A 16,047-nucleotide genomic window follows, 5' to 3' on the forward strand; every position below is an offset into this window, starting at 1 on the left:
GAAACGTTACACGTTAAGCATGTCAAGGTGAGGAGACTTTTTAAGCCAGTGCTCCTCTGGGAAATATGAAAAATATAAACGTTCAGATATCCCCACCCTTTTCCGCCGTTGAAAATAGAGAAAAAAAATAAACGTTTTTGGTATTGCCACCTTCAAAAAAAGTCTGATTTATTGATCTATCAATATATAAAATTAATTAACCCGATTGGAAAACGCTGTATTAATAAAAAAAAAATGAAAAAGCCAGAAATGTGTTTTTTTTTTTTTTTTTTTAATCCCTATTTTTCCCTAAAAATGCAATCACAAGGGATCAAAACATCGTCTATAGATAAAAATGATATCGGTAAAATGTAAATCAAATAACATAGAAAAACAGAAATGTTACGGGTCTCTGAATATGGCGACACAAACCCCCCAATTTTATTAATTTTTTTTTTTTTAACAAATTTTTTAATATTTTTTTTCTCTACTTAAATAATAAAAAAAAAAAACTATGCAAGTTTTATATCGCTGTAATTGTACTGACCTGGAGAATCATGATTCAGTCATTTTTACTACACAATGTACACTGTAAAAACAAAGCCTAAAAAAAATTGTAAGAATTTCATGTTTTCCACAATTTCACCACACTTCCCGTTTTCCAGTACATTGGTAAAATTAATGGTGTAATTCAAAACTACAACTTGTTCTGCAAAAAAGCAAGCCGTCGTACGGCTAAGAGTATGAAACAATAAAAAGGTTATAGCTCTTGGAAGAAGGGGAGGAAAAAAAAGATAGATTCGTCTTAGAACAGAATATTGAGAGCAGCTCGGGGAGCGTCAATATGTTTCCTTTTTTATGAGCACTAATGGCTTAGTTTTCTGAATTTAATTAAATATGGAACTGTGTCTTCACTAAGCTCCCCCTAGTGGTGGGCTGTAGCGAACATAATTTAAAATTCATCAATGGGGACATACTATATTTTATTTAAAATATTTACACACCTGTATTGGTACCTTTAATTATATATTTATAATTGTACATTGTGTGTATATATGTATGTAGATAGATAGATATATGTGTGTATTTATATGATATATTTGTGTATTTTATATAACTTACTATTGAAATCTCATTAGAGGGAATCTGTTTTAGGTTTTTGCTATGTAATTTGAGAAAAGCATAATGTAGGGACTGAGACCCTGATTGCAGTGATGTCACTTAGTGAGCTGCTTGGTACATTTTAGATAGAATCCCTGTTTTCTCTGCTGTAGATGTAGCAGTGCTATGAATGCTGAGCTGTATATAACCCCGCCCCCTCCACTGATTGGCAGCTTCCTGTGTGCATTGTCAGCAAACTGCCAATCAATGGTGGGAGTGGGGTTACAGATAATATGGACTGCTTGGCACGTGACACCTAGTCCTGCTGTGATAATCTCCTAGTGATAAAACTCTGATTGTCTTGAAACTACAGCAAGCTGCTGAAAATGTGACATTCCTGGAATCAGACTGTCTCCCTATATAATGCTGCTCTCAGATTGCATTGCAAAACTTGCTGACAGATTCTTTTTTTGTGTTTGATTTTTTTGGGGGTGGAGGGGAGCCTGTCCAGGTTTAATTGGACCTGTATTTACGGTGACTGTAGGTTTTCCTTTGTCTTAGTAAATTTCCCCATATTATGGACCGCGCTGCTCTCTGACAAAGAATGCGGATAATGCTATAAAAATCACAAAATAAACATGGCAATTGGATTTCCATCCTCGTGCGTATGTTCAGACTGTGCGCTGTCTACTCTGTCTCCTGCGCCATGAGTGACATGAGAACTAGCAGCTTATAACAACAATGCAAGGAGAAAATTCATTCCCGTGAGACACGATCCAGTTCTAAACAAACTTAATCCGCTTTTATTTAACTGTAAGTAATATGAGGATTATTTTTAATTTTCCGCTTTAGTCTTTGCGTGTGAGGTCTTTGTGACTCGCTCTTCAAAAATTCTCCGTTTTTGTATTTGCCAGTAGAGGATCTGTATAAACAAAAGCAAGCAGACTGCTCAAAACATTTTTTTTTTCCCCAGTATTTTTTGTTTTAAAAAGTTTTTTAAACAATTGTTAACGAATGAAGGAATAAAATCTGATGTCAGATTTTCATCAGTTTCATCCTCCTTATATACAGTGCAAAATCTACAGAGTAGACACATACTACATAAATACAGTGCAACCCAAGGACCCCAATGTACAATGTTGGAAGGCCACCTGCTCCCCCAATGTACAGTGTCAGCCGGCCACCTATCTTTTCCTTCCCCTAATGTACTGTATAGGCAGCTGCCCCCTCTTCGGCCCCCACCCAATCTACAGTGTCATATGGTAGCCTGCCCTCTCCCCCTATGTATAGTGTCGGCCTGCCACCACCAACCTCCCATTTTACAATGTCAGCCAGCCACTTGCTTGCTCATTCTCCCCACAATTTACAGTGTTGACCGGCGACCTGCCCTCTTTCTTCCCCAATGTACAATGTCAGCCAGCCACCTGCCCCCTCTTTACCCCAATGTACAATGTCGGCTAGCCACTTGCTCCCCCTTTCTTCACAATGTATGGTGTTGACCGGCCACCTGCCCTTTCCCCTCCCCAACGAACAGTGTTGGCCAGCCACCTATCCTTCCCCCTCCCCCCCAAATGTACAGTGTCGATCAGCTATCTGCCCTCTTTCCCCCCTCGGTAGACAGTGTCAGCTGGTCACCTGCCCTCTCCCCCACATGTACAGTGTCAGCCGGTCACCTGCCCTCTCCCCCACATGTACAGTGTCGGCCGGTCACCTGCCCTCTCCCCCACATGTACAATGTCGGCCGGTCACCTGCCCTCTCCCCCACATGTACAGTGTCGGCCGGTCACCTGCCCTCTCCCCCACATGTACAGTGTCGGCCGGTCACCTGCCCTCTCCCCCACATGTACAGTGTCGGCCGGTCACCTGCCCTCTCCCCCACATGTACAGTGTCGGCCAGCCACATGATACCATGTAGAATGAGTGGGAGAACAGGGCTGCATTACTGGTGGCTGAGCTAGTTATGTCTCCTCTAAATCGGGGATATATGTAACTGAGAAATGTATGACCTAACTACAGGAGTTGCTATAAATTTCTACCAGGACCTGCAGGTGTGACATAAGTGAAGTTCCCATTGACCCTGGTGATGGCACTACAGTCACGACACCTGCAGGTGGAGAATGAATGGAGACTTGTGGATGTCTTTTAGATGCTGCTCTTTAATGGAAGCTTTCTGAGATTAGCCAGTTCTCCGTTAATGTTTTCCTGTAAATATTGGTTCTAAAAAACTGCATTGAAAATGAGTTCAGGTCAACCAGAATTGTAAGAATATGGATGACTGGCAAACATTGGCGGCATCTCTGGGGTTGCAGTCACACCTGCACTATGTACATGTAAGCTCCTTGGTCATACAAGGGTAACGCTACTGAATGATCTTCATATTTACTCACTGCATTTAATCATAATGGCTTTTAAATATGGATTTAGAATATTTTACTTTCATCAGTATTCTTATATATTGCACATTCCCTTTAATAACACTGACTTCCAGCCCTGCTCCTCCATTTCTCTTTTATGAAAATTAAATTGAAATCCTGGCTGCTTTCCTCCTAAAACAGCGACTTGTCAACTTTTTTTTTCTGTTTTTCCTTCACTGCATGTATTTAAGCCTAAAAATCATTTTTGCAATTGGGTTTCGTTAAAAAAAAAGTTGCACCATTTGCCTTCTATAGCCTCTGCCTATTGGTGACTGCAGAATGAGTTAACTGAGAATCAGTTTGAGCTTTACTAATGGTCTGTAAGTTTTCTAGAATTTTTAACTTTTTTTTTTGTCTGTCTTGTACTGAGCTTCCCTCAGCTCATTTATGACCACAGATCACATCAAAGGTAAATGTGTTTTTACACTGAACAAAAGTTTAAAGAGAATAGGTCTTCAGAAACTATTAACCTGAAGATATAGGGTTGATCTTAAGGTTAAAGGGGTTGTCCACTGCTCGGATAATCCCTTCTCAATTACCAGATTTCCCCCATGTAAAATAATAACCACTATACTCTCCTCCGATGTGGTCGCTATTCCAGTAGTGTAAGCACTGGCTCTCCCAGGGCTTGCTTGACATTATGTCACACGAGCCCGGCAGCCAATCAGTGACTACTTAACTCTTCTCTCTTTCCGACAGAACTGACATCCTGAGGAAGCTGCGGGTGCTCTCTTTTTTCAGATGTCAGTTTCATCAAAGGGAGGGGAGAGTGAAGCATCAGCTGAGCGAGCCCTGGGAGAGCAGGCGCCTACATCGCTGGAATGGCGCTGCGCCGGAGGCGAGTATAGCTGTTTTTATTTTACATGGGGGAATTATGGTGATTGAGAAGGTATTGTCCGAGTAGTGGACGGCCCCTTTATCAGGAGCGCAGCTATAATAGGTTCCATTTTTTTTTCTTTTATTTTTAGTGCAATTTTTGCATGGTGCAAAAATGATGTGACTTTTCAACATGTTCTAAACCAGAACATTGGGCCATGCCGTTTGGGTATGGTCCAAAATACCTTACCCCAGAAAGGGTCAGTGTCACGCAAGGTGTGGGAAAGACTTAGTGCAACACAAAGGGAAAAGGGAAAGGAAGCCCAGACTCTAGGGAAAGGGGGCAGTGGAGACCTCCTGGCTGATAGATGATCACCCTGTCTCCCTTAACATCCCTATATTAGCTCTTTACCAATCGCCGCACGCGTTCCTCGCCCTGTCTTTCCCTGGCATTTGGTTAAGGCTAGGGAAGGTAGGAGATGAGCACTAGTCGATCCCCACTAACACTAAAGACAACAAGGGGGAACAAACAGGGGAATTGCTTAGCTTTAGACGACTCCAGACAACTGCGCACACGGCCTCAAAACCAGAGAGGAAGAAGTACTGCTCTCGCTCAAGCCTTCACAAGGAGTAATGAATATCGCACCTCCCACTGGAACACAGCAGGTATTTATGCACCCAGGCCAGGGTGTTAATTAGTAAGAGGAAGATAGGAAGATAGCCTCTGGGTCCTAGAGACAGCCTCTAAGAAGGTGTCTGTAATGCTATCTATCTATCTGTATATGTGTGTATATATATATATGTATGTATGTATGTATGTATGTATGTGTATATAAAAAATATACACGTATATGTATTAAATCTAAAAGAAAGCTGAAGAATAAGAGTTCAGAGGAGCGGTAATTTCACCAGAAGCAATAGCCGAGTTTTTACAATGCGAGATGGCGGTGAATTATGTATACATATGAGTCATTTGACTTTTCAAGATGATCGTATTTCTGTTATTACAATAGGTTTTATGTGCTGGAAAAATCCTCGCGCTGAGATAAATATCATTGTGTGTTTTTTTTTCCCTCTTATATTGTAAGAGCGCTTTCCTAAGATGATGTAACACTCCGGTATGTTATTTGCATTTCAAGTAATTTCTCCATGGTATTGAGGAGAATAGAAGTGTTCGGAGTTCTTCATCATATTGCGGGGATCATTTTGGGCTTCCTTCTTTTGCTCAGTCTTTAGTAGAAAGCAGCGAGAGCCATCTCTCGGTTCAGTTGAGGCCAATGACGTTTCCGTGCTCCTTCCGATCTGGTAAATCAAATGACGCATATTTTTTTTGTCATTTCAGTTTTTTTTTTCTATAGGTTTAGATATCGCCAGCGTATAGTGTAGTGCTTCTTCTGTGAACATCTATCCTGCGCTGCCAGTGCTGGTCAGCTCCAAATAACATCAGCTAGGTGCACATAAAAAGTAGCCAGTCAGCACAAAATTACCATATAAACCAAGCACAGGCACTCAGTGCACTCTTGGTGTGGCTGAGCAATTTAGTGCACCCTCCAATTACTTGTGTTTTGCATCTGTTTCCACCCTTCTCTTCCTTGATTAACAGCTCTGCCTACTGAAAAACAAATAGGTGAGAAGGTGCACTGGACTCCTCGGCTACACCAAGGGTGCACCCAGCTTGATTTGAACAGTCATTGTATGCTGACACTATACTGTTTATCATGCCCAGTGTGCACTTCAGTGTGCCCCTATACTGGAGCCGCACAGCAGTCTTATAAGCTTATACTTATGGGCATGTGGAAAGGTAAAAACTAGCTGGTGTATATGGGGACAAAATTACATTTATTAGGCAATGCAGCTGGCACTTATGGTGGGAGGTGAAACTTATATTTATAAGGCCTAATGGTTAGAACTTACCGGAGCAATATGGATGACTTATGTGCTTGGAAATGTAGCTGACATCTATGGGAGATAATGTAGCTGACCTTTCAAGGGGGGGTGGGGTAATGTAGCCAACTTTTCGGGGGCGGGGATCAGTGTAGCTGGCCTTTATGGGGGGGTCAATGTAGCTGGCCTTTATGGGGGGGTCATTGTAGCTGGCCTTTTATGCTTTTATGGGGGGGGTCAATGTAGCTGACCTTTATGGTGGGGGGGTTAGTGTAGCTAACCTTTATTGGGGGGGTTAGTGTAGCTGACCTTTATTTTGGGGGGGTTAATGTAGCTGTCCTTTATTTTGGGGGGTTAATGTAGCTGTCCTTTATTTTGGGGGGTTAATGTAGCTGACCTTTATTGGGGGAGGGGTTTAATGTAGCTGACCTTTATTGGGGGAGGGGGTTAATGTAGCTGACCTTTATTGGGGGAGGGGGTTAATGTAGCTTACCTTTATTGGGGGAGGGGGTTAATGTAGCTGACCTTTATGGGGGGCAATGTAGCTGACCTTTGTTGGGGGGGGGTGTTAATGTAGCTGACCTCTATTGGGGGGGTTAATGTAGCTGAACTTTATGGGGGGCAATGTAGCTAACCTTTATTGCGGGGGGGGGTAATGTAGCTGACCTTTATTGCGGGGGGTAATGTAGCTGACCTTTCAATGGGAGTTGGGGTAATGTAGCTGACTTTTTGGGGGCGGGGGTCAATGTAGCTGCCCCCTCCCCATAGGTCAGGTCCATTGACCTTTATGGGGGGTAATGTAGCGGACACTTATTTGGACAATGTGGCTGGGACGGTTTGGATATGTTTTTCGCTATGTCCGGGAACAGCCAGGGGTTCTCGCAGAGATTTCATCACTGCCATTCATTTGTCACAAACTTACACTCCGCTGCCTCCAATCGTTAGGACAATTACAAAATTCATTAATGTTTGATGGACGAGGCCATGGCTGCTTTTGGTACTAGGCCGGTTATTGTGCTCTTCCCAGTGAACATATATAGTATATACACATATACTTTGGTATGGTCACCGTCGAACTCCTCAATAAAGTAAGAAAAACTATCTGACCCCACCAATCGTTTATACCTGCTGATTTGGACACCAGTTTCTGGTAACGTATGGCCTCACGAGGCTTCAGAGATACGGTTTATAGAGCAAAAGAAACAAAGCTACGCAGACATAATCATCGTTGTCCCCATTGTGGTCACAATCTAAATTCCCTATCAGTATGTCTCTGGAGTGTGGGAGGAAACCAATGCAAACACGAGGAGAACACACAGCTTCCTCGAAGTTCTTGTCCTTGGTGGGATTTGAACCCGGGACCCCAATGCTGGAAAAGAAACCGTGCTAACCACTGAGCCACCAAGCATTGACATGTTCTGTTGTGCACTTTGGCTCTCGAATCGGAATAGCAGCTAGTATAAGGAGCCATATAGGCAATGCTCTCTGGGAAAGTTATGCAAATGAGCTCTCCATAAGAAGGAGGAAAACTATCTCTACTGCCATCTATATGTAGACTTGTTGAGTAAAGTAAATATACATATTCGCTATATTCAGTTTTGCGATCACACCAGCACAATTATTATTTCCCAATAGACTTCAGTACATTGTAATTTGGCGATTTGCCCCTGGGTTTTGCCGTAGTCTGTAGTTCTCACATCCGTCCGTCTTGACGTGTTTCCTCAGGATGCTGTCAGGTGACTAATGAAACACTTTACCTTAATTTGGAGTGGACATGTTATTCCAGCTATCCAGCCAGACCCAAAGGTTTACGATTCTGTTGATTCAGGCTTATGCCCTAATTATATCCAAGGCTTCCAAATATACGCACCATGTCTGCGTTCTGTAACCTCCTGTTATACAATGGACTAAGGGACGTTGAACTGAGTCGATAGCTCTCAACCAACTTCTGTTGATGACTTCCATAACAGTCCAGGAAATATTTCCACTCACACCCTCCCTCTGAACGGGTGAACTTTAAACATTACTCATTTTATTTGTGATGACCTCCAAAAAAACACTCGAGAACTGAAGAAGTTTACAATGAGGGGTTTGTATGATCCAGTTTACATTGCAAGCAAAAACTGCAGCGGCTAACTTACAGCGGACCTGTCACCACGTCAAGTGGCCAGTTCTTACTCTTATTTTATTCCCTCTGCTCCCCTGAGTATCTTTATTTTTATTTTTTTTTAATTTTTCATACGGTTCCAGACTTTTTATTCAGCGCTAATTTGCAAGGTCTTTACCAAGTGGGTGTGGCTCACAGGGTAATTATACAGAGCAACCTTAAGAAAACTGTTGATAAACTGCTTGCATGACATTTCGTGAAAACTTTATGAAAAAAAGTTAAATAACGTAAGGCTGTGTGCCCACGATGCGTTTTTTAAGCGTTTCCCAGCGGCAAAAAAACGCTGCAGAGGTGCTTAAAAAACACATGGTAGAAGGCCTGCCATGTTCCCCAATGATAATCCGCATGTGCTGTGCACATGCTGCGGAAATTTCCTCTGCGGGTTATCATTGTGGAAAAAAACGCAGCATTACTAATTATTTTGCGGAAGCACGGCGTTTTCGCCGCCACTGACTTGCATTGGAACGCTTGGATTCCGCATCACTGCATCTGTACATGCAGAATCCAAGCGTTTCAATGTGCGGATGGTACCCTGGTGTGGAGGAGAGGAGACTCTCCTCCGGTCCCGGGTACCATAGAAACTGTAAAAAAAAGAATAGAATAAAAAATAAATATTATCTTTACCTTCTGATGGTCCCCGGTCTCCTTGTCTTCACTTGCCGGCAGCTTGCGGTGGACTGAAGGACCTGCGCTGATGTCATAGTCATGTGACGGCAGGTTCTTCAGTGTACCGCGATCTGCCGGCAAGGGAGGACGGAGCGAAGCAAGACTCCGGGGACCATCGGAAGGTAAGTATAAATTTATTTTTTACCATTCTTTCGGTCACACTATATAAATCCATGCTGTTTGCATGGATTTATATAGTGTGACCAAGTTGACAAGCACTTTCCAAGTGATGCTAAAATCACTTGGAAAGCGCTTGTCAACCCACATGCGGAAATGCAAATAAAGAATGCTTCACATCCGTATGTCCCTGGCAGGAAATGCATGTACAATCCGCATGTACAATCCGCATGCGTTTTTTCTGCCAGGGAGATGCAGAAACACTCAGGAAAAATCCGGAGCATTTCTGCTTCGTGTGCACATAGCCTAATGATAAATGCCACACTTGGTAGAACTGGTGGTTATTATTATTTAACGGCCTTCGGCTTAATCTCGAGCCATGTCGTCTTGATGTATGAACGATCTCTAGGAAGGTCGATCTTGTCCAAGCCTTGATAAGTCCACCAGGGTCTTCTCCACCATTATTTTGATTGTATCAAGCCATCCGGTTGCTGGTCTTCCTCTTCACATTGTTCTTTCTATTCTTATGACCATGATGTCCTTCTCCAGTGATTGCTCTATTCGTATGATGTGTCCAAAGTAGGCAGGTCATAGCTTGGTGATCCTTGCTTTGCGTGACACATCTGGCTTGATTTGTTCCACGATGGATTTTTTTCTTCTTGCCATCCATGGTATTGATAACATCCTTCTCCAGCACCACATTTTGAAGGCATCAATTCTTCTTCTGTCTTGTTTCTTTATCGTCCAGATTTCTTATCCACATGTTACTATAGATAAGACCAAAGGATGTATGAGCCATGTCTTCATAGCCAGTGAAATGATCCTCCATTTGAAGACCTTGTCCAGAAAGTTCATTGTTTATTTGCCCATAGCTATTCTCCTATTTGACTTTCGGTGTCGCCTCTGCATTTTAAGTGATCATTGATCCGAATAGGTTGAAGTCCTTTACAACTTCCAGTTCATTGCCGCCCTTCTCAAATGAGTCCTGGTCTTACCTGGCAGTAGTCAACTGGTAGAACTGGTGGTATTTTCGATTTTAATAGTTCCATTGTACAACTACAATGAGGTGGGGTAAATCTGTTTGGGGATAGGACAGACTGATGAGACATAAATCTGGGCGAATGATGTACAGATGCTCCTTGGCTCTATAGTCAAAGTAGTACTCGTGCAACATGCTCTTACGTTGTTGTGCTAGTTCTTTTATTTTGTTATTATTTAGATATCATTGGTTAATTTGGCTTAGTAAAGTGGCACACCGACTCTCATTGAAGTGATCCAATTATTTATGACTTATTTTAAATGCAATGCTCCATGGAAAAAAAAACTGCAAAGTATTGTAGTCATGAGGGGCAAAATCTCAGAAACCGTACGATCTACTGGTCAGTCCTTGGTCTGGCATACTTTTTTTTTTCCCATGGAGCATTACCTTGAAAATAAGTCTCCATAAATATTTTTTCTCTTCAATGAGCGCCAATATTCTTCCTGAGCTGTAGCCAAGGCATTTCATTCAACAAACTAGTGTACCCTGTTCAATACTAATGAGGGGCAAAAACTCCAAAACAGCTTTGTCTACAGATTTGATTTCTGGTTTGGTTGGTAGGAGCTACTTTGCACATTGATTAATGTGTGAATGCAGGTTAAAAGTTTCTAAAAACAAAACACACTAACTGTATAAAAATTACCTATTCCCATAGTGTCATTTGCACAATGAAAGGGTCATTCCCATATCTGATAATCATGGCATAGCCACAGTCCACAATGTCACATGAGGTGTTCAGGAGATGTATTAAAAGAGAATTAATTTGGGGAGAGTCATTCTTGTGCACACCTCTCTCGATTCACTGCTATGCGGGTAGTGGAAATGGCTCCCCAAATGGGATTCCTAGCCTTGATATAAGTCTTGCACCTATCCAACATTTATCTTATAGATGTGATAAATACCTGAGATGTGAAAACCCTTCTTAATTGCATTTCTGAAAAAATAAGCTTAAAATGCCTATTGTGTACTTGTCTACAAGCAGTTATCTTTTTACTGGAGGGGGAAGAGGGACATGAAGCTGCAGCAGTATCTCTATCTAAGCCTGTGTGGGGGACACACTGTGAGAAAGGGAAAACCCTGTGTTCATCAGAAAAAAAAAGTTAGTTACCTATACGGTTCACCTGTTATGTATTGTGTTTAGCGTGGAGTTAAAAGATTCACACTGCCCTGGTCTGGTGCCCATTGCGGTCCCCGGGGGCGGACGGACCAGGATTAATCTTACTTTTTGCTCCAGGCACCCTGGTCATCTTCGGTGCTTATTAAGCTCTTCATTGACAATATGTGACTCGATGATGTCGCTGGGCCAATTAAGTGCAAGAGGAAACTGGGTTGACAGGTCCAAGAATACTGGGCACAGAAGTGAAGACTGCCCTGTTCTGGCTACCAGCGTGAATCTTTTTGCTCAACTGCAATGGAATTAATGGCCGTCCATGGACTATATGTCCACCAGGGTAGGAGCTGATGTTTGCTATCCCTCTCTTATCAAGTCTATTTGCCTTGAGGATCCCTTAGGTGTTGTTTTTTTCACACACTGGCGTCCTGGCTTCTGTTGATAATAGACAAACCTCATCGACTTTTAGTTTGTTTGTACGTGAGGGGCAGCATGCAAATCCCTTATTTTGTATTGGCGTCAGACTACTACCAGCATAGCGGGTGCCGCTTTTTGGGTTGGCACAGGGAGTAAATGGAGCTTTTAATAGGATTATCAATCTTCTCACTTCTTTATTTAATGTTCTGTCATTTGTAATGTTAAGGTGTCAAACATTAATAACGAAAATGTATCATAACCGGCAACAGGATTTCTGTTTTACTGCAAGTCACGTTGAGCAAATGTAGGTTATTTGTAGCTAGTGACGTACGCCGTGTATACATTCCTCCCCGTCTGCGGTAATGAATGGTTTCCTCATACCTGAGAATCTCATACCAGACATATTAATATTAATAAGGCCTCTCTCCCGGTTTGATTTAAATTCTGCATCTTTTTTTTTTCTTCCATTGACGTGTGGATAGCGTTCACTGCTCGAGTCTTAGACACCCCAGACTGCATGCAGCTATCTGACCGCACCACGCACTTAAATATTTAGAGCCAGGAGGGAGGTTAAAGCATTGACATAGACCTGTCTGGTGCTATTTCCAAAGTCCTCATACAGAGAAAGGATTCTTGTAAATGGGATGAGATGCAAAACAAAAAATGCATTTACCGTATATTGCATTAGTCTTATCCGATATTACGCGTCAGTTCTTTTTTTTTTTTTTTTTTTTTAAATGCCCAACTTAACTAATCATACTTTATGTAGAATGTGACTTTAAAAGCTTCAATTATTTTGCTTAACTCATTTTATTTATTTATTTATTTTTACTGTTTTTTAATTAAGTTTCTTTTCCATTCACATCCAAAGCTGTTTTCATAGTGAACCACTATTACAAGGAAGCCAGACAATTTATTTTTTCTTTAAATGTGAATGGAGAAGGAGACAAAATTGTGGAGAAAAAAAATTAAAGCTAAATATTTTTTTATAGTTAATTTTATTTACATGTGAAAGAGTACAGAATTAGTGTTTTGGTGTTTTTTTTTTTTTAGACTGAAACCTTAACACTTTCACCATGTAAAATAATAAATACTTATTTTTTGTTACTTTTTTTTTTTCTTCTAGTTAGTGGAGCTGACATCCAAGAGTTGTCATCGGTGAAGATTTGCTTTGTGTGAATTCACACCGAGCGGGATCTAAATGATGGTTCTATAAATAAGTTCAGGGTGACTCCATTACAGGTCATTAGGCATGTAGCTGAACATGAAAAGTGAATTATATATAAAGTGAGCTGACGGTCACCCCCCCAATGTGTTGTGGGAACCCACTGAGCATTGTGATTAAATGGTGCCCTAATGAGGTGCAATGTTTTTGCTTTTTGGTATTTTATAATATTGTAAAGCTAAGTGCCTTTTAATTTCCAATTCATCAGAAAGAGACTACAGCAGCGTATGTGAGAAGCAGCCAATCGGGAGACTTCTTTTCAGACAGTTCTGTGACACCCGACCGGAGCTGAAGAGGTGCATTGAATTTCTAGATGCTGTGGTAAGCTTCTTTTCTATTCAGCAACTCTGTCCTTTCCTTTAGGCCCTTTTCTATCTTCCTTCCTCCCTTTCCCTCTCTTTCTTCCTTCCCTTTTCCTTTGTTCCTTACCCCTCTTACTTATCCCTTTTTTCCTTCCTTCCTCCGTCTCCTTTCCATCATTCCTCCTTCTCTTTTGCTACTTTGCGCATTCTTTTTTCCCTTCTTTTTGTTTTCCTTCCTCTCTCCTTCCCTCTTTTTATTCCTTTCAATTTATTTCTTATTTCTCCCACCTTTATTCTCTTCTCTTCCTTTTTCCTTCCTTCTCTTCTACCCTCTTTTTTTTTCCTCTTCCTCCTTCCTTCCTTCTAACTTCCTCCTTTCCTCCTCTCTTCTATTCTCCCCTATTTTTTTCCTCCTTCCTCCTTCCCTCTTCTCTTCCTTCCTCCTTCCCTCTTCTCTTCCTTCCTCCTTCCCTCTTCTCTTCCTTCCTCTTTCCCTCTTCTCTTCCTTCCTTTTTCCCTCCTCTCTTCCTTCCTCCTTCCCTCTTCTCTTCCTTCCTCCTTTCCTCTTCTCTTCCTTCCTCCTTTCCTCTTCTCTTCCTTCTTTCCTCTTCTCTTCCTTCCTCCTTCCCTCTTCTCTTCCTTCCTTCTTTTTTCCCTCTTCTCTTCCTTCCTCCTTCCCTCCTTTCTTCCTTCCTCCTTCCCTCCTCTCTTCTTCCCTCCTTCTTGATCCTTCCATATTTGTTTCTTCAATCCCTTATTCATTTTTTACGCTCTCTTCTTCCTCTCCTCTTTCGTCATTCATTCCCTTTGTTCCTTCAGTACCTTCAGTACTTTTGTCTTTCAGTCAGATTTCCTTTCCTCCTGCCTTGACTTTTTTCCTACCTTCCATCTATCTCTCCCTCCATCACCTATTGTCAGTGGTGGGTCCTGCATTATCTGCCTCCGTCTTTGTAATATAGGTGTTATCTTTCATTGTATTTCTGTCTGTGATGATAATGAGACTGCTGAGAAGTGATATCTACAGAATAGGAAGTGTCTGAAAAAAATAAAAAAACCTCCAAACAATTATGAAACAATAGTAACAAAGACTGGCATTGTGGCAATCGAGCCTTAGTCCTATGATGGTCCTGAATTCTTCAAACTTGGCTCATGGAAATGACTTAGTCACCTTAAGAGTGCCACAGCAAGCAAGCTTAAATTACATAAGGTTCCACTAAATTGTTCTTGGCCCTTCTATTCATCTTTTTACTGCAGACAAGTTTAAAGGGAAATTGTTAGGTGGTTCATGCAGAGTTGGCAGCAGCCTGCCAGGATGAGGATTACTTCAAGTAATTACTCGGCAGGGTAGAGCTGAGCTGTGTTTCTTGCCTGCTGCTGACAGATCATGTTGATGCCTATGGCAGAAGATATTTCTGCCTAGTTATTACAAGCTATGTTATAGAAGATTGCAGAAAAGTTGAATTCTGCTACAAACTAGCTATCTATGATGTAAAAACACGTTGCAGCTTTAATGATGTAGATGGCAGAAGATAAAATCGGTAGGGCAGGACACTCTACAGGAGCAGAGATTGCAAAGAGGGATAATGTGAATTCTGCACATTTTGGAATGATAAATTGGAGAAGTAAGGCTTGTCAAAAGCACAGAGGAGAGGGAGGGGTCTGCAGCACTGAGGAGAAGCAGGGGAAATGCAGTTTTAGCACATTATGAATAGGACCTCCCATTCTGCTATGTGAAGGTACAAGAAGGAAACTTTGCTGGGATTAGTCTCTATATTACCAAGCTATATTATCACGCTTTTTCTGTGGTTTGTGAAAAATAGTGCAATTGTGGGAATAACTCATTAGGAAAAGGCTTGGCCAACTGTGTGGCTAGGGGTCAGAAAAACATTGTAATGACTAATGACAGTGAGAAAAAAATCTGACCTCTGATCTTGGCAGTGCTTGATATGGTTTTTATGTTTTATTTCAATTAGTTATACTTGACATTTCAAGTGATATTTGACATGATTTTTCTCCCCCTCCCTGAAACATGGAATTACTTGTAATGAAGGTCACCCTTTAAATCTTTGCACTTGGCCCGTCAGTTCCTTAGTTTTACCTCCGTTAAGTTGTTGTGCTGGATACACATGCCTTGAACGGCTATTTAATGATTCAGCATACGTTTATTAGTTTTGTAGATTTAGTCAAGAATATGTAATGTTGCTTAGTCTTGTGTGTTCCCATCAGCTCAGGACTGGATGTCCTCCAGAAGTTTGGCCTCTATGCACATTTTTTGGGGGCATTTCTTAAACACTGCTCCAACGTTTCCTCACAAAACACATTTATCTGTTGTAAACGTTCCCAAAACAAGGCAAAGTTAATTTAGTTACTCTGGAGATGTCATCACGGGATCAGTGCTAGTATTACCACTGAAATGGCTGCAGCCGGTAGATGTCAGATTCACATAAGGTTTGTTTTGCTCTACCCTATTAGGAATTTCTTTATGGCGGTCCTTCCATAAAGGGGATTTCCAGGACTCTTTGATAGACTATTTTTTGGATAGGTCATCAATATCGGATCCAACACCCGACACTTCCACCGATTAGCCGCTAGATGGTCCCACAATTGGGAACTAACTTGTAGTATCCCAGGACTATTTGTAGATCCTTCTGCCACGTTACCTGCTAGTAGCTCATCGAATGGGACACCAGGCGTCGTTCCTCCACCAATTTTATATTTATGAACTATATCAGTGGTCCATTTAGATGAGCCAATCGGCAAAAAAGCATTTAGAAGAACGCTTGTTCACAATTATAATCTTTCGTTAATA

General features: G+C 41.6%; 1 protein-coding gene across 2 annotated transcripts in view; it reads left to right on the top strand.

The window, feature by feature from the left end:
* GRK4 (G protein-coupled receptor kinase 4) overlaps positions 1–16,047 on the top strand; it is a 217,605-nt gene that overhangs the window by 116,369 nt on the left and 85,189 nt on the right. For both annotated transcript variants that reach the window (XM_073647535.1, XM_073647544.1), the window contains exon 3: positions 13,145–13,257. In XM_073647535.1, the coding sequence (XP_073503636.1) occupies positions 13,145–13,257 (113 nt within the window). The remainder of the gene's footprint in view (positions 1–13,144; positions 13,258–16,047) is intronic.

The sequence above is a fragment of the Phyllobates terribilis genome, unplaced genomic scaffold (genome assembly GCF_046119375.1).
Source record: "Phyllobates terribilis strain yellow unplaced genomic scaffold, ASM4611937v1 Scaffold_1__5_contigs__length_1240528914, whole genome shotgun sequence".
NCBI classification, from domain to species: Eukaryota; Metazoa; Chordata; class Amphibia; order Anura; family Dendrobatidae; genus Phyllobates; species Phyllobates terribilis.